This window comes from Eleutherodactylus coqui, chromosome 2 (genome assembly GCF_035609145.1).
Source record: "Eleutherodactylus coqui strain aEleCoq1 chromosome 2, aEleCoq1.hap1, whole genome shotgun sequence".
Classification (NCBI taxonomy): domain Eukaryota; kingdom Metazoa; phylum Chordata; class Amphibia; order Anura; family Eleutherodactylidae; genus Eleutherodactylus; species Eleutherodactylus coqui.
The window spans coordinates 140,957,685-140,976,722 of record NC_089838.1 but is presented as its reverse complement, the minus strand read 5'-3'; the positions used below and the strand labels follow the sequence as shown (position 1 = coordinate 140,976,722).

The following is a 19,038-nucleotide window of genomic DNA, read 5'->3' as shown; positions in this document are numbered from 1 at the left end:
TATCTTTATGAAGCGTCTTAACTAGAGATGAGCGAGCGTACTCGGTAAGGACAGATAGTTGAGCAAGTATCGTCCTTACCCAGTACCTGCCTGCTCGCCCGCAAAGATTCAGGTGCCGGCGTGGGTGAGCGCTGTGTTGTGGGAGTGAGCGGGGGGAAGGGGAGAAGGATCTCCCTCCCACAACACAGCGCTCACCTACGCCGGCACCCGAATGTTTGCGGGCGAGCAGGCAGGTACTCGGTAAGGACTATACTCGCTCGAGTATCTGTCCTTAGAGTACGCTCCATCATCTCTAGTCTTAACTTTTCAGTGTAACTCGCATCACTCAGCAAACAAACATTCTGTCCGTTTGCTGTCCAATCTGCGGGAGACTACACGTTGACATGTACTGTTATCAGCTGAAAAACAGAACAATGATAGGCTGTGGGTTTTTTCTTTTTAATTTTTTTTACTTTGACTATTGATTACAGTCTAAAAAAATAAAGTTAAAAGCCCTTGTGCATTCACCCATTCAAATGAATAGGTGCTATTTCTGTCCCATTTTCGGACCAATTTGCCTGAAATATCGTCCGTGTGCAAGTAGCCTTATGCTGACTAACCTTTCTAGGCTGTTTGTAAACTGGGACTTGTGTAACACATAGGTCTCATGTTCAGGGGGAAAATGGATACGAAATCATTGGGCACCCTCAGGTAATTAAATACCTGCGGACATCATTTTCTCCTGGCATGCAGATCGCACACACAGGGAAACACCCACAGCATGCTCCATTTTCAGCGGGTTTCCCGCACGGACGGCTTCCATCAAAGCCAATGAAAGCTGTCTGATCTGCGACACAGCCGCGGATGACACTGTGGCTCTGCCGTGAAAAAGCAGGAGTTTATATATATATATATATATATATTTTTTTTTTTTTATTTATTAAAGGCACAGCCCATGCTGCCTTCAGCCTGAGTGCTTCCACCATGCAGAAGAAAGAAGATCCAACTGCAACGGAGGAGACCCGCATCTGGACAGGTGAGTTAAATGTCATTTTTGGCCTCATGTCTGCGGGCATGGCTGGAATCCGCTGCGGGATTCTGCACTGGGAAACCATGTGGGCCCGTGGACATGAGGCCTAAGGGATTGAACCAGTTTACACCATTGGTATCTAGGGCAAGATATGAAGATTTCAGTATCCAGTGTTTAGTGCTGTGTATTTCTGTTAGCAAGGATATCCTGTAATCTGGGTTACATGTGGTCTATACTTGCTTTGTATGCGGCCCTTATTTAATATTTTCCCAATTATTGCAACTTTCAAGTGTTCTTAGATTTTATTAGCTAGTGTGTTTTCAGCAAACTTTGGTAATTATTTCATCTTTTTTATGGTGATTATTTTGGAGTGGCAGATGTATTTCATGCATAGCCTTTTTCTACAGTAATGTGTTCTGGATGTATGTTAACCACTGAGCACCCAGTACATTTTATTTGGCTTCGGCGCCTACCCCAGCTTCTGAATCTCTTGGGTGTTTTTTAGTAGCAAGGACAGCACAGTCTGAAGCGTTAATACTTCTTGTAAAAAATACCAGACCACATTATAAGTTGATAGGGTCTGTCAGGATTCTTCAGAAATGAATCACTCCTAGTTGTTATGGCTTCAATTTACTAGTCTGAACAGTTAATACATTTATCTTGTATTAGGAAAACAATTGACTCCCACTAAATATGTGCAGAATAAAAACATACATGTACATGGTTTTTCCTTGTAGTTATTGGTACTAGTGCAGTATGTCTCCACCGACGGTATGGGCGGAGACATGTTGGCCAGGTTGAGTTAGAGGGACCGCCCACAGCTGGCGATTGGCTACTTTGCCGGCGGAGAGAGTGACAGCGGGTCTGGAGATGGTTGCCTGCCGGGGAGAGTGACAGGAGATGGGAGGCTGGTGGGGAGAGTAACAGCGGAGATGGGAGGACAGTGACAGTGGGGCCAGGAGTGTAGATGACAGAAGGCCGGGGGGATGTGTGAGCCATCAGCGGAGATGGCAGATCCATGTGTGTATATGTGCGCATCAGCCAATCCGCAGCTGAGGCTGTTACCTGGCAGTCCCCTATAACTAAACTCGGCAAACCCATGTCTCCACCCATATTACCGGTGGAGACCTAATGCACCAGTACCATAGTTCTCTTTGACTCTGTGCTGTGGTTGATCAATGGCAGGAAAGTTATTGCCTCTTGTTTTAGGTTCTGCACCTATGTTTTGTTTTTGTAAACTTATTTTGCTGTCAGTTAAACATGACCACCAGTATAAAGTATACTTTCACATAACGCAAAGCAGGAAAACAAGGTACAGTTTAATATGTATATAGTATACAAGGACTTTTCTGAAGCTTTCATGGTAACTGTCCTTCATTCCACCTCCTGCATAACTATTTATCGTTTTAGGGCTTACTCTCATGGCCTTATGTTCAGTCTGAGTCTACAGTGGAGTAGATGAGTTTATAATAGCCAAGTAGGCTATTTAGAGAGGTAGTTTCCTCCTCTCTCCTCCTCCCCCCCCCCCAAAAAAAAACAACCTTCAATCTATGTGAGGGGAAAAGAAAAAAAAAAAAAAAGCTGCAGCATGTTCTCTTCTATTCTCACAAATAAGATCCCCTGCCATGTGTTGGGCTCCGGGGTCCATGTGCTGCCTGATGCTTTTTGTGTCTGAATTTTCAAACCGTATATGGTCATGTGAATGAGCCCGTAGGCTAGTTTCACACAGGTGAGCCCGATATCGCTGTAAAAAAACTAACATCACATATGTGCTCATGCGAGGTCTGAGCTTATTCTTGGAAAAACATTACATCGTTGCGGTCTGATTTTTTTTTTTCTTTGTGCAATAGGCAACAACGGGAGTTTCTAACGTTAAAAAGGCATCACACAAAACCTGCAAGTTTGTGCGATGTGGTAAAACAAAGGCTTCATAGGGAAAGATGGGCGATAAAGAGGTAATCGCAGAAAGATTGGCCAGGCAGCAATTTCTAAATCTCGCAGATGTGAATGAAATATTAAACAGCATGGGTTTCATAGTTCTGCATTTTCACTCGCATCATGTGATTTTATCTCCTGTGTGAAAACAGCCTCAGTTTAAGTAAAGGAAAAAGGTGAATGAGAGATGCAGTTGGACAGCATTTGAAAAACATGCTTTCTTCCAAGAACTGCGCCACTCATTGCTGTTTTTGGAAGAAAGCAGTTCTGTTTTGAGTGGGTCCTATACATGAGCACTATTTATTTATTTTTTTGGCCTCCACTTTGCCGTAAGGGAAGAAAATTGCAGCATGTCCTATCTTTGGCGTTCCCTTAGCAAATCTCACCCTTTGCTTTCAGTGGGGCGGAAAAAGCATCACATGATGTGCGAGTGCAGTGTTTCCCATTGAAAATAATGGGAAACACTTGCTGATCCTCCAATGTAGCTGAAAGGATTGCTACTTACCTAAAGTAATGCGTTTGACACAAATGTGAAGTTAGCCTAAAACAACCGTCTGTGGAGGCTTTTAAAAAATTCTACCAAAGTAGGCCAGTGGGGCAAAATGCAAAAGGGCCCTTCACGTCGGTCTGCCCCGAGTATTGTGTGTACTTGAAGTAGTTGACGCCTTTACACTATAGCTATTATTCCTAATTCCACTGAATAATTTCCTGAGGATGGATATATTATATATATTGCAGTTACCGTCCTGTGACGGACTTTCTACTAGTATATTATAAAATTAATCTTGCTACATATTATCTTGCTTTCACCATTTGATAAAATAGTATATTAGATATCTGTACAACATAATTTAAAATGAGAACTGTACATACATAAGCCACTTCTTTCCAGACAAGCAATATATAAGCAAGGGTTAGAGTAAGGGCTGGTTTAGGTGTATGTGGGTTTTGGTCACGTGAATACACTGCATATTTGTATTTCAGCCAGTTTGGTGTGGAAATATGCTACATCTTCACCTGCAGAAAATATGCAAAAGGGCCGATTGTTTGGCTGCACAAGTACCCAGTGAATGCACAGGTTTCCTGCATATTTGCGTTACCACATTCATTCAATGGCCTATTGCAGTGCATATTATACACCAAAATAGGACATGCCATGTCTTTTTTTTTTTTTTTTTTACACGCAACCAGTCAGTGTGAACAGACACACATGTGAACAAACCCATTGCAATCATGCTGCACCAACACACCCATGTGAACCAGCCCTAAGGCATAATGTTTTGGGTCAGTCTTTTACATTGCGTTTTCTCAACCCATCAAATGTTTGTCTCAATGCTACATCCTGCTCATCAAGCGGCGAACCATCTTTACAATGAGACGCTCCTGGCTGAAAGGCTGGCTCTTCTGAGACAGGGTTATGTGCGGGCGACTCAAGATCCTTCCCATCAAGCTTTGGAACATCCTTTTCTGCTTCAAAGAGTCTTGGGTTCTGACGCTTGAATGCGTGAATGAGATCCTCAAGTGTATCTTCACAGGACTGATTTACTGGCAAAAGAAAAAATGGGGTTAGTAACTACTGTGCAGATCAATGATCAGGACGTTCTCAGTGCACAACTAGCTAATGGCAGACAGCATCTCACTTCTAGGAAGGTAACATGACTGCTCAAGCAACCCAACAGTCTGAGAAAGTATTATATTGCTGTGAAAATCTCTACATCTCCTGAAGTCTGACTTAAACCACGGGCACATAGCCTCTATTAATGCCATAGTAGGAGGCTGGCCAACCTCCATATGTACAGAGATACGTACTCATCCAAAACCATGTTATTTGTACAGTCTCTGATGGAACATGCTCCTTATTTCTGTAGCATTTGCATATAATCTGAGGCATATGGAGATAGAGTAGTTGCCCATGTAGCTCTATTGAAGAGTATTACAGCCCCATACACAATGAAGCAGTAATCTGGCCATGTCCTTGCATGCAGTATCTGTATGACATGGATTTGGAGATCCCCAGCCATAGGCCATATTTAAAGCTAAAATTAAAAATCATTACAAGCTTCAGCGACATCCTAGAAAGTTTTAGGGAATTTCTGAAACAAAACAGCTGAGGTGTCCTAATAGTGTTTTTTTTAAGACTAAGATATTGATGACTTGTCCTTAGGATAAGTAATGAATGTAAGATTGGTAGGGGTCTGCCGTTTGGGACCCCAGGACAGTAAAAAAGCATGCAGATATAATTTAGTACGGAAGGAAATGGCAGCATGCTCCATTTTTCTGCAGATGACTTCCATTGGGGTCAATTAAAGCCGTCTGATCCGCGGCACACACGCAGCTGACACTGTGGACGTGCCGCGTTCCAAAATAAATAAAATAAATAAATAAATAAATAAAGGACTGCGCGTAGGCGCGCAACGCGCATTGGACGGAGGATACCCGCACCGCCTCCTAACAAACTGTTCATGGCTGCGGGCATGGACGGACTCAGTGTGGAATTTCCTGCACGGAATCTGTGTGCGCGCGCAAGTGGACATTGGGCCTTACTCGACCAAGATGCAGTGGCTCAACCTGAAGAAGTTTGTGCACAGAAGGCATCCCAGAAATATTGATGAACACACATTTATGAGAAGGAATGCTCAAATATTCCTTCTCAACATACAAATCGTATTGCAGGAAACATTTGAGGGAGGTGACAGAGTTTTACTAAAAAGGATCTACAGGTTTATAAATTCAAGGGTTCACTTACTTTTCCTACCTGCATTGTGGATGTTTACCCAATAAAATACATGAGTGACACAACTGTGTGTTATTAGTTTAGTAAGATTATGATTGTCTATAATGTTGGGTTCCCATTGGTCGGTTTCACCACGGAAATCTCGGGGTTTTTCCACAGGATAAGCGCAGCTTCGAAGAACCGCGACACTTAGCAGCAGATTTTGCAGCGGCTTTGCCGCATGCTTTTCTATTGTGTCTGGCTCTCCCAAAGAGTGGAGCGAGGCCGCAACAGGAAAAAAACATTTTTTGACATGCTGCTTCCTGGGAATCCGCGCGCAGCGCCGGCTACTAACTGTTTTGCCGCGACAGATTGTACGCCCCGTGTGGACGAGATTTTTGCCAAATCTCGTCCACATGGCTGGCTAATCCCGGGATTAGCGGCCGCAGTTGGATTTGCTGCAGCGAAATTTTACGGCAAATCCGCCCCGTGTGAACCCAGCCTAATTGTGAAATTTTACTAGAAATTAATACAAAAATCCAGGTTAATTCTAAAAGGATTCACTTAATTTTTCTTGCAACTATATAGGTGTGATGATCAGATGTCCACATACATTTAGGCATACAGTGTGATGGGGCTTGACCTAAAGAATCATTTAACAGAAAGTTGTAGTAGATAGTTACCAATATGCATTCATTGTACAAAAAAATAAATAAAAATGAGGCATCTAGCAGGAGGTGTCAGAATTAAATGAAACTTCTGTGCGATTGTAACATTGATATAAGTGATTACAACATCAGAGCAAAGGACTAATATAGTGTGGAAAACTGAACACTTCAATGGAGGCACTAGTACCCTGTTGGGCCACCTCTACCTTGGATGTAAGATGTAATACGAGCGGGCATGGAGGCATACATGTTCCACATGGTATCCTACAGCATATTGGTCCACATTTGCTATAACTGAGATTCTACATCGTACAAACTCATAGGCTGTCGAAGTTGGTGTCCCAGATGGTCCCAAGACAACCTAGTTCTACTCTGTGGCAGTCCTATTTCGTCGTTCATGACACTATTGCAAACAGAGGTGACGGTGGGTGAGTCTCAAAGGCAAGACACGTAATGGGTGCCGTGAGACCAAATGTCCTTCAGCCAAGTGCCAGGAAGTGATTCCGATATACACTGGCCTGTAACGATGGTGCCATCTGTCTCTGGATGGCGGACAATGAAATAGTTGGTGCTGCTCCTGCTTGGATGATCATGCGATTCTCTCTACTGGTGGGCTTTCGAGGGTGTCCTGGCAGGCATCAACTGGTGCCAACACCTCCTAACACTCTGGTCGAAATGGCGGGCAATTTGTCAATACAACCATCCAACTTCTCACATTCCAATAATGCCCCCCTTTCAAACTGTTAACTAGGCAAAATGTCTTCAATTACATTGTAGAGGAGTTTAGTGGTCAACAGTCTCTATAAAAGCAATAAAAAAGGTCACTACACACCAGTAGCCTCCGAGAGCCTATATAAAGGCCAAGGGTGGAACCACTTTTAGGGGCTCAGGTGACAAGACCATTTATCTATGTATGAATAGGTATCGCCCGAATTAGGACCTGACCTTGATCCAAAACTACAGAATACAGATAGAAGATGGGCAACATATATGGTCCAAAAGCATCCAAAAGGATGTGTCTATTTCCTCACTGGCATAAGAACAGCGACGTTTCGACTCCCATCTTCTATATTAAGACCGTTCATCTAATCACACCACAACTCTAATCATTTGTATATCTGCATGCTGGGTTTTGCAGCAGAACTACTCCTTCTTTCGAGGGGATGGATTTATTTTTTTTGACAAAGTGTATTTATCTCGGACTCGCACAATTAGGTCTCTGACAGTTACCTGAGTTATTGAAAGTCGATTTATCCATTCCGCTTTTCTTCATTAACTGTCTGATAGACTGTAGCTGATTCATAATTTCATCTTTCTGCTCAGAGGCCAAAGAATTAACACTATAAATAAGCACAAAGTTATCGTGAGCGATTCATTTACTATATCATCTATTATAATTATAAACAGTAGGAAGTCATTGACAATTTAGATTTTAGCTGAAGACCAGTTCTGCAGCTCAGCTTTATGAATAGATGTGGAAATAAGCCTGTTAATTCATATAATATATCTATATCAATGCAAAATTCATCATGTGAAAGATAGCCTTACTACCCCGCAGTCATAAGTATTCAGTATGAAGGTCTCAATATAAAATAGCGTTACTTACGAATTGGACAATGGATCCAGTTGGGTCAGTAATGAGTTTAGCATTTTCTCGGTGTGGGACAAGTGTCTTTCCAACTCCAAAAGCTGATTTTCTGAATGAATTAAAGAAAAAAAAAGGGACAACCAAAATATGTCATACATATAGCCAATTATTAGTAGAAATAAAGTGTATACTGGAAATTGTTCTGCAGAATCAAAGCAGTGTGCAAGTTTCTTTGAAAAACAGAGCATGCTGCGATTTTCTTCCGCGCGTGCGAATCACACACCGGGGGAAAAAAAAAATTACATCTGCATGCTTTTAAATCGTTTGCGGACACTAATCTATCCCTATGGGCTGCTTGATTCGCAGGTGCCCCGCGCGGGTTCCGCAAATCAAATCCGACTGTGGACATACACAGTCATTCAGCAATCAGGTAACATGTTTCAGGGCACTTCAACAAAATGGTACGACAAGTTGTTTTTTCCGTAATACACCACACTGTGGGCCATCTGTCACGGGTTTTTTGCTGTTCCCAATTTATTTCTTTGTTTCTGCATGAAGTAAAAAATGCTACAGTTGCCACTTGGCATTTGTGAATACAGTCTAGCCCTTTATATACGCACTTGCATGACATTTATCAGGGTTTACCAAACAAGTATTACACGCTATAGGTAAATTATACAGTACCTGTTTCCTTTGTTTTCTTCTCATCATCTTTGGAGGATTTTAATCTACTCTTCTCATTTGATTTCATCTTAAAGTGGAAAAAAAACAAACAGACATTCAAACCAACCACTAAACAAGAAAATTATAGGTATCTTTCATATTTTCTACCACAATGTCCATTCCTACATGAAAAATGCACTCCTACGTCCTCTGGGCCCTACCCATCATTGTTCCTCTGGCATAGTTAATATATCTTCAAAGTCAACTTTGGCTATTTATATGGTGCATACAGCGAGGCATATTTACACTAAGACTACGTATGCCTCATATCATTAAATATATTCAAGCTTCTAGGGTGGCTCAAGTCTCCTAGCTTCATTCCCGAACCCCATGTGAGTAGAATTGGAGGTAGCACCCTGTCCTGGTTCCATGTGGACCTTCTCTCTTGGTTGCCTGCTAAGAGAAGGCCGGTCATGTTACGCTCAGCCCTGTCCTGCTCTGCTTCCACATGGCCCTGTGGAAGTCAGGTGATCGCTGCAGTCAGAGGCTGCAGTGTCAGTCTCAAACTCCTATCATCATGGTACCCAGAATGTAAGCACTGATGCCAGGAGTTTAGACACACTGCGGCTTCTGAGTAACTGCAAAGATCACCTGACGTCTGCCCAGCTGCTAGCAGAATTTTCATAGTAGTGCTAAAACCCCTTTAAGGCGCATCTGACCTTGCTTTGCTTATGTGTAAATCATTCTGTTACATTCTTTCACATGTTATCAAGAATATGTGTTTCAGTTTTTAAGTCATTCAGTGAATGGAGGCTTAGTGCTTTGGAGATCTCTTCCGGTGCCTGCCTCCATTCACTGTGAGCAGGCAGACATTAAAAAAAAAAAAAAAAAAAGTGTGACTCCGGTTTACACGTTTTCACTCACAAGTCACTTATTATTTCTATGAACTGAAACAACGCAACTACTGATAGATTTCTTGCTTAGTACCACGTCAGATTTTGTATGTATATGGGGCAACTATCACTCATTTGAGCGATTTTTTTGGCCATTGGTTGGCCCATGTAAAGCAGACCTTCGAATGATGGATCTGCTGTCGACAGGGACTCAGTGGAGGCACCCCTGTAATATATTGTTTTATACAAAAAACAAGAACTATGTCATGCCAGAGTAGTTTAGGCTGAATAGGTCTCCAGCCCTCTCCGGCAGTGATGGGTTGGTCTTTACAATTGCGGTTAGTACCATTAGGTATAGTATCCCCTATGCCTGTAAAGTCGCTGCAGTAAACTACTGTAGCAGCCAGAAATTTTTCTATTCTCAATGGCATTTTATGACATTTCATTCACACGATTTAGTTGTACAGTGACATTTAAACACCATGCAGGTTTTAGGTCCAACATCTGATTCAACTCTGGTGGCAATACCGCAGAAGCATGGGGTTCCTTAGTTGAGGGTAAGGTGACATTTCTTCCAGGTCCTGATTAATTAATAATTCATGTGGAAGGAAACAGTGTTGAGAAGTTTAGATCTGTTACATAAAATTAAAAAAAAGAAGATTTGCTGAACGTTTCCGCATTGCCATTTAGTTTTCTCAGAAACTATTCTGCGTTCAGCTCGGAAAAGGTTTTAGTATATGTTTTTTGAAAAAATTCTGAAACAGGTGAATAGAGAACTATTTACTGGTAGCAGGTGGTTTTTCTTTCAAACATCGGGACTCGGGAGTGTTTTCTCTCTGGCCTCTACAGGAGTGACTAAGTTCAACGGTCTGAGGTTGGTATAGATGTTTTTATTTTGGGCTAGAAGAGACCCCAGTTTGTGGGGCGCTCCATGCCCGTTCTTAACCAGCATGGCTTGTGGGGTTAGTCGCCCAGTAATTGCTGGGTGAACATGGTTGAAGCTGTATTTATCTAAGAAATGTTATTTATATTTCTGATGACGTTTGCTTAAGTATTTTGGTTTATGGTCAATTTATTGATGGTTTATCTACTGTAGGATTAATCCCTTAACCGTTTCCAATCCACTGTCTGACACCTGAAGACATTCTGTTTGAAGGCTGTACAGCTCCGATGTCGGAAGACATCTGGCAGGGTATTCTTACTGTATATTACTGGCCGCTCTGTTGTCGGGGGGCCTCTCCAGCATGTTCCATACTGCAGTACTGGCTCTAGCCAGCAGATGGTGCCATTGTATAATGGCAGAAAGAGAAAACCCCCTAGGAAACTCTGAATCCAAAACTGAATTGCAAAGGGTTAATAAAGATCACATCCATTTAAGTGCACTTAAGAGGTAGTCTGTTATTTATTAGATATATAGTGTGTTAGATAAAGTTTATTATGTGTTACGTGGCTTTTGCCATGGTATACCCAGATGTCTTCAGAAATTATGAATATCACTGAAAAAAGCACTGAAAAGTGACCAGCTACTTACTTTTGAAAACTTGTATGCAGCAAAAAGTGCCACTCCTACAGCATAAATTGGCATAAGTGTAAATGCCATGCTGCGACCCGTCCCCGTCTTCTCTGTCTTTAGCTGGTTTTCCATCTCGCTTTTTATCTGATCGAGGTGATTACCTTTTTCTAATATTCTTCTAGGTGACTGATGACTTCTTTGGTTTGCTAGAGCAATTGAGAAGAAACAATAAGGCACTTGTAGCTAAATTCCAATATATCCTCCAATCACTACCATGACATCTCATGTTGAAAAGAATGCCGTATGATCAATACAAGAGGATCTGTGAAATGTCCACAGCACGGCAGGATTTTTCTACATCACATAGAAATACATTAAACAGTTTTTTACCATTGATATATCAAAGTGAAGCTGCAGCTAGATGCGGTTACATCACAGATTACATTACTATTGGATTATGTCCCCTTAAGGAAAGGTCAAATATTCTGCTGTTGTCCTGCAGATGCAACGGACTTTAGAGAAGTGCTGACAAGCATTGTAACAGTCACGGAAGCCTCTATTGACAGACTATAGGCTGCTGTAAACAGGGCTATTAGCACATGGGTCATGAACTGCGTGAGATATTGCTGTAGAGCAGGTTTTCACAAACTGCAGATCTCACAACCTCCCCAACAGGTCATAGTTTCAGGGTTTCCTTAGCATTGCACAGGAATTGGTGTTTGCGAAACACTGCTGTAGAGCATCTGATTGGACAGAGAAGGCGAGCTCCAAAGGAAGACATCCCACCCTCTGAGCACTTGCGGTGGGCTCATGCTGGGAAGTTGAATTTAGTTAATATGCGGCTGCTGACAGTTTTAATAATGGCATCTTCACGCTCTACTCCCTGGCACCTATATAGATCTGTTAACAGTTCTACAGGGAAAAACCCCTTTGGCCAGTCTCACACGACTGGATTTGGATAGTGGAATCCACGATAGTCACTCGCACGGACGATCCGCGGAATTCCCCATCTATTACCAAGCATAGGGCATTGGCATATCCGCTCACGAGTGGACAGCGATTCCGGTTTCCACTTGCGGAAATAAAATCGCAGCGTGCTCTATTCTTGTGCATATTCCACACTGGCGGCTTCCATTGAAGTCAATGGAAGCCGTCTGACCCGCAGTCCATCCGCAATGGATATTGCAGATTCACGTGGGTACCTGCAGCCTTCGCCTAGCAACGGTGCAGGAAAAAAAAAAAATCTGTATTGCACACGTCCGGACCTTTCGCAATACAGGTTTAAAATTTTCGCGTGGCAGAGCCGGATTCCGCATGTAAAATCTGACTAGTTGGTGTGAGACCAGCTTTATAGTACCCCTTTAGTTAAAAAAAATTCTATTATTACGTTGGTTCTATAGCTCTGTGCAGACCTATGTGTCTCCATGGTAACAGACAACAAACAAGCCTTGTATAGTTTGATCCTTCCGCTATATTCTCTTTAATGTATTTTCCTCTTTATGTTACTATACATTCAGTAGGTTACCAGGATGTTGGGACAGATAGGGAAAATTAGAATGGACTATACAGGGTTTGTTTGTCCGTTATCCAGAGGAGCTAACCAAAACTATAGGAAATTTAATGTATTGTAAAGTTACTTAATTTTTCTTCTTAGATGCATTGACAATAAAAACAAATTGGTTGTGAAGATGTACCCAGAATGTCTAACTATACGTCCACAGCCACTTCCACTGCCAATGTAAGGACATCACAAGAGCATGGCATTCAATTGTGGCAAGCTGTGGTATGTCAATACGGTGGATACATGATACAATTGGCCTTACACCAGCACGAAGACCTGAACGGTTTATTCTTTTTGTATTTTAAGCTGCCTGCAAACAATTTTACAGTATACACTCAGAAGACCCCTTCCTGGAGAATCCTCAAGATAAACTACTTTGCCAACGCCTCTCCATTATTTCTATATTATCTGTGCAGGAGATGTACCTAATGAGATAAAAGCTTTCCAGTTATCGGAATGACTGTTCCTGAGCAGGAAACGGCAGAAGTGGATGCACACGCTAATGGCTCACCCGCTCACCACATGCAGGTCTGATGGTGTACGAGACGGGTTGTGGGCGAGTCCCGTCTGGGGAATACTGAGCTGCTTCTACATGAAGACGCCTGAAGAAACATCCAAGCCGCATCACCAAATATAAAGAAGACACCTGGAAAGTCAGTTTTCCAACAGTCAAGACTGAGAGGAGAAGAGCTGCAGAACGAGATTCACTATACATAATGGAGCAGAGGTTACCTAAATGTGCTTGAGTTAAAATCAGCTGCGCTTCCATGGCTGATTTCAGAAGATACCGCACTCCCTCTCACCTGTAAGTCTTCGCGCTCTTGGCGCTTCCTTCACTGGGCACCCTATGGCCTCTAGTGATTGCAGCGCCGCTGGTCAGGTGATGCGGAAATGACCTGCGGTGCTGTGCCCACTAGAGAGCACAGGGTGCCCAGTGAAGGAAGCGCCAAGAGCGCGAAGACTTACAGGTGAGAGGGAGTGCGGTATCTTCTGAAATCAGCTGAAATCCACACTGATAGTTTTGGATGTGGAAATGCTGTGAAATTTGCCATGGAAATTCTGCAGCATTTCCACTGTATAATCATACCCTGAAAGTCATTTAATCATCAATGGGGGAAAAAAAATTAACAGGTCATTAGTAGATGATCAGTAGGGACCCTACATTCGGATCCCCAACGTCCAGCTGATTCTCTGGGCCTCTATCACTGAGGTCAGCACAGGAAGCAAAAAACGCTGACCATAGCGCAGTGGCCCTAGTTGGTATTGCAGGCACAGCTCCTACTGGATTCAGTAATGGTCCCGGAATACCTCTTTAAGAAAAAAAAAAGATCCTCAAGTGTGATCCAACAGAACACGATGTGCGTGACAGGCTGCTATAAACAGCATCGGGATTCTGCTAAGGAGAGTTGTCATGACAGTAATGGGGCAGCAGATATAAACATTGTCACATTAAAGGGCACCCAAAGCCACCTACAGTACACTGATGTAGAGCTAATTTCAAAAAGTATCCAGTTAAGTAAAGTTCTTTGACATAACATACATTTGTAAACAACCTTTTAAAACTTTCCATTCCGCTTGCTAATGGTCGTCGAATGGACCGGTGGGCAGGCAGGACCATTTCTGCTACCCAGAGTTTGTTCCAGAACCCCATCCCTTTCAGTATCTTTGATGTCATCAACACGGTAAGCGAGATCGGGCACATATGAAGATGATTAGGACTTTTTTGTGATTTGGCTCCCCCAACTGCGCATACATAGGTCCACGATCTCCCGGAGCAGGCTGGAGATTTCAGTTCTTTTGTTGATGACGTTGGAGAGGTCATCCACATCACAGAAGTAGAGAGCGGTGGGGGTAATGAAACGAACTCTGGGAAACAGAAATGGTCCAGTCCACCCACCGGAAACTTTTGACTGCCATTAACATGCAGCAAAGGAATTTTGAAAAAGCCGTTTACTAAGCTATGTTTTGTCCAGGAACCATAACCAGATTCATTTTGGAACTAGCGCTACAGAGGTCTGTAGCTGTAGGTGGTCGGACTTGCTGACAGGTTCCCTTTAAAGGAAACCTGACAGCTCCCTACAGCACCTTAAAGGAAACCTGTCACCTCCCTACAGCACCTTAAACTAAGGACAGGCTCACACGAGTGTATGTGTATAACGCTGCTGTGTCATCCCTCTGAAGACTGCGCATCGACATCTGACTCTCTTCATGTGGCCGTGCACACTCTCTCAGAATTGTATGGCAGAGCGCACGCACGGCAATCTTTGGTTTTGCTGTGCGATCTTTAGAGGGTGACACGGCGGGAACCAGGGAGCCGGTATGTAAAATATATACATCTCCCCCACCTCTCGGTCACATCCCCTAACAGCACCATAACTTAGATTATGGTGCTGTGGGAACATGACAGGCTCCCTTTAACCCTAGATCACTAAGCATTAGTCGCACAGACTGTGGGAACGTTTTGATACTGTAACTTTGAGAAGGGATATTAAACCAAGTACCGTATCAAAGATATTTTGAACATTGGAAGTGTTGTGGTACTTCCCAAGCACAGCCAAACAAATACAAAATGTGCGCATTTTTATCCATGCCAGAAGCACAGGATGACCAAGTTCTCATGCCCCTCCTGCAGCAAGGCCATTGTGGCGAACAATGCCCGTCTACGGGTCAGATATTGATACACAGTATGAGCGATACCCGTCTACAGTCTGTAATGACTGCAAGGAATACGTTTATTTAGTTTGAGAGTTTTTAGGTAAATTTAATAAATGTCCTTTCATATAAGTTAGTTTTCACTAATGAAATACGATAAACTAATGAAGTTTAATTTTGTTAGCTTGTGAGACGGATATTTAGTGACATTATAACAGGAAATATGGTTATTGATTTAGGGTTAAATATGATAGCAAAAATTGATCTTGCCCCTCCAGCAGAGACATGACTGAGCTCACAAGGCACGTACACAGGTATGCATACCCAGGTATGTGCACATACACATGTACTTAAATCCACTGCGCCACTTTCTCCCTCCTGCATCACCAGTCTGTAGGTTGCTTTTTTCAGAACAACTTAACCAAATACCAAGTACAGCCAATATTTTTTAAAAGTGGGAAATAATACATAGTACAAGCGATACCCATCTATGGGTCAGCTATTGATACATTGTATCAATACCTGACCCATAGATGTGCATCACTTGTACCAATAGCTGACCCATAGCCATGCCCGTCTACCGGTCAGCTATTGGTACACAGCGTAAGCCATGCCCGTCTACCGGTCAGCTATTGGTACACAGCGCAAGCCATGCCCCTCTACCGGTCAGCTATTGGTACACATTATAAGCGATACACATCTACAGGTCAGATATTGATACACAGTATAAGCGATGCCCGTCTATGGGTCAGATATTGATACATATAAGCGATGCCCGTCTACGGGTCAGATATTGGTACATGTATATGGGTCAAACACGGATATGTACTTCTTACCAGCACGTACATGCCCACAGTGCCAATAACCTGCTCCTGTACCAACGGCCTCAAGAAAAATCACAGACGCATCTATTTATTTTCACGGACGCTGGAAAAAAAGTGCCCTACTTTTGTGGAGTGTGCCGGCATGTCTGCGTGCCCCCCTTACCTCGGCCGTGCATGGCTGCGGGCATCCTCCTGGGCTCCTGCTTGCCAGTGACCCTCACACCTCCTCCAAACATCCTGGGAAGCAGGAAGCAGGCACACAGCGCCAGGGACAGGGCAAGCAGCAAGTGCTGGGAGCTGGAGAGCACCATGATGTCTACACCCAGAGGCAGGCGCACCCCGCACGCTGGAGGGTTCCCCGCCGCTCACAGTCTCATTGGCTTCCCGCAGTGACGTGTCCACACCTCGGGCACCGGGTGGCAGAGACCATCATACACAACTGTCCGCGGCGGTCAATACTGATGGCATCTCTCAGACCGGCACCAGAGCCCGGCTGCTGCACCTAACAGATGGCATGGAAGTGCAGTGTTGTCACGTGGTGCACTCACAGCCAATCCCATCTCTGAACATTAGTGATGGGCGGTCCATGAACAAGTGGGCTCCAAAACCGCTGCAAGTTACAGGCTGTAACCCTTTCACTGCTGGAGCAGTGACATGTGCTTCTCACACAGCAGGGGGGGCAATTAGTTAGCAGTCAGCATACTCTGGCCATCCCGTCCTGTAGGGCGTGAAGAAGGACGACTAAGGGGTCTCACACAGACGACAGCTCGGGGCTTTCTGCAGTGACAGGGAGAAGGCAGCACGAGTTCCCGTGAGTCTGTGGAGAGCTTGTATACTCCAAGCCAGAAGTTGTAAAAGAGGATACAAACCTGTGATCTGTATGGGGCAGAAGTTCTAGGGGAAGATAATATGGGGGAGTACAGAGTGTAATCATCTGCACCGCAATGTTAGAGGGAGTCTGTCCCCTACGTCTAGCCCTACACACTAAGCTTATGGGTGACTGTAAGTAGTCCGCCGAGTCTGGGGATGGTCCTAAGGCTCATTCCCATGAACTGATTTTCACCACTTAATGCGCAGTAAATGGAGTCAATCAAAGTACACTGATCTTCATTGATCCACTCACATTTGCGTATAAACATTGCGTGTAATACTCGTGTGAAAAAGAACACAGCATGTTCTACTTTACTGCGAATTACGTGCGTACAGTCTTAGCCTAGGGTCACACAGGGCGGATTTGCCGCGGTTTTGCCGTAGCAGATCCGCCCGCAGCAAAACCGCCCGCGGCCGCTAATCCCGGAATTAGCCAGCCATGGGGATGAGATTTCTCAGAAATCTCGTCCACACGGGACGGCTAATCCGCTGCGGTAAATCCGGTTGAAACCGCGGCTGCGGCGGCCGCAGCCGCAGTTTCAAAAGAAGCAGCATGTCCATTCTTTTTTTCATTCTGCTGCGGCCGCACTCTCCTCTATGGGAGCGCCGGCCGCAGCGAAAGAGCGAGCGGCCGGGCCGCGTCAAAGCCGCCGCGGTTTAAACCGCGGCGGTTCTCCCAGCGGAAATCTCGCGGTTTTTGCTGCAGCCAAACCGCGAGATTTCCGACGGGAATCCGCCGTGTGCGAACCCTGCCTTATTGTTCTCTATGGGTTATATATTCAACACTGTCCATATGCAATACGGGTATATGCTACACCGCTGTGAGACAGAGCGGGGAATTAAAAGCAACTATTCGCACTGCGCATGACAGTGTGCGTGAGATACGTGTAATGCGCAGTGCACAATCACTGCCCTACACAGAGATGGATGGCGCGCTCAGCAGTATAGCACCGTGTGATTCATGCTGCGTTTTACGTATACACCGGTGGGAACGAGCCGTTATACCTACCTTCCCCATCGCTAACATGATGCAAGTGCTGAAAGCTGCTGCTGAAGCTAACTTCACACGGGCGAGCGTGATGTGGGGGGCTTCCTCTGAAATTAATGGAAGTCGTCTGACCTGCGGCCCTTCCGCAATCATCATTGCGGAAAGGCTACGGGATCCTGTCATCGCCTAGCGACGGTGCCGCATTATCTGTACTGCAAATTTGCAATGGCCGGCACATCTGCAGTACAGGAAAGAAGAATGCGGACAGGTATGCGGGGTCACCGGCCGGGCACTAGGTTGAATTCGCATGCGGAATCCGACCCAGTCGTATGCAGCCGGCCCTAACCGTACGGCAAAGAACACCCTGTGAGGCACCACTTTCCTTGTTGCAAAATAACACCAAAATACGTAAAAGATTAATTCACTAGCCACAATAGTTTATTATGTGCCCCTCCTCACCCTACAGGACTCGGTGGCAGTGAAGGTTTCCACTGCTGTGTGAGGGGCACACATCACCTTTCCAGCAGTGAAAGGGTTCCATCCTGTGCCTCTCAGAGGAGCCGGCATGACGCAAATAGTGCGTTCAGCCGTGGAACGCAAACACTGGCCTGGGTCACGTGTCCGGTCTCCATGGTGACGGATATTACACCTGCTGCCCAACAAGTTAGGCTGTTCCTGTTTCCATAGCTTGTTTTCGTACTTTGAGGTAGGCAGAGAATCCCACAAGAGCGGGTGAGTTACTGGAAGGACGGGGCCGCCTGGATGCGGCGTGCAGACACACACAGCCGGGATCTGGGGCCTCCTGTCATCAGGCTGTGGGGTGCAGAGATGGCGCACATACTGATGTCACAGCACGTTGTCGGCTCAGGAGCTGCTGGCAACCTGTGGCTGCATTGAATTATATTAGGTTACAGTCTTGCACGGCAGTGCTGCAGTCTTTGGCTGCCTGAAGTGGGTTGTGGCCAAAGTTGCTTTGTAGCTGTAGCCTAATGTAATGGCATAAATAATGCTTACAGTGATGTCACAGCATAGGGACGATGCACGCGGTGATGTCGCAGCGTACGGGCGATGCATACTGTGATGCTACAGTATAAGGATGATGCACTCCATGATGTCACAGTGTAGAGTCAGCAGGACTTTTTAGGAAAACCATAAGATGGG

At 44.5% G+C, this 19,038-nt stretch overlaps 1 protein-coding gene across 1 annotated transcript; it reads right to left on the bottom strand.

Moving 5' to 3' along the window:
* Nucleotides 1-3,525: 3,525 nt before the first annotated feature.
* Nucleotides 3,526-16,541, bottom strand: LOC136611798 (protein RIC-3-like). Its single transcript, XM_066591659.1, has 6 exons — nt 16,183-16,541; nt 11,001-11,188; nt 8,598-8,664; nt 7,932-8,022; nt 7,556-7,665; nt 3,526-4,489 (listed from the first exon to the last, which is right to left on the bottom strand). Exons 1-6 carry the CDS (start codon nt 16,328-16,330, stop codon nt 4,230-4,232), a joined length of 864 nt encoding a protein of 287 aa, XP_066447756.1. The 5' UTR covers nt 16,331-16,541; the 3' UTR covers nt 3,526-4,229.
* Between the last annotated feature and the right edge of the window lie 2,497 nt (nt 16,542-19,038).

Coding starts and splice junctions, on each gene's coding strand:
- LOC136611798 (XM_066591659.1), bottom strand. CDS start 16,330: ATGGTGCTCTCCAGCTCCCAGCACTTGCTGCTTGCCCTGTCCCTGGCG. Junction 7,666..7,931: donor CTGGATCCATTGTCCAATTC/GTAAGTAACGCT, acceptor GCTTATTTATAG/TGTTAATTCTTTGGCCTCTG. Junction 4,490..7,555: donor ATCGACTTTCAATAACTCAG/GTAACTGTCAGA, acceptor TTCTTTTGCCAG/TAAATCAGTCCTGTGAAGAT.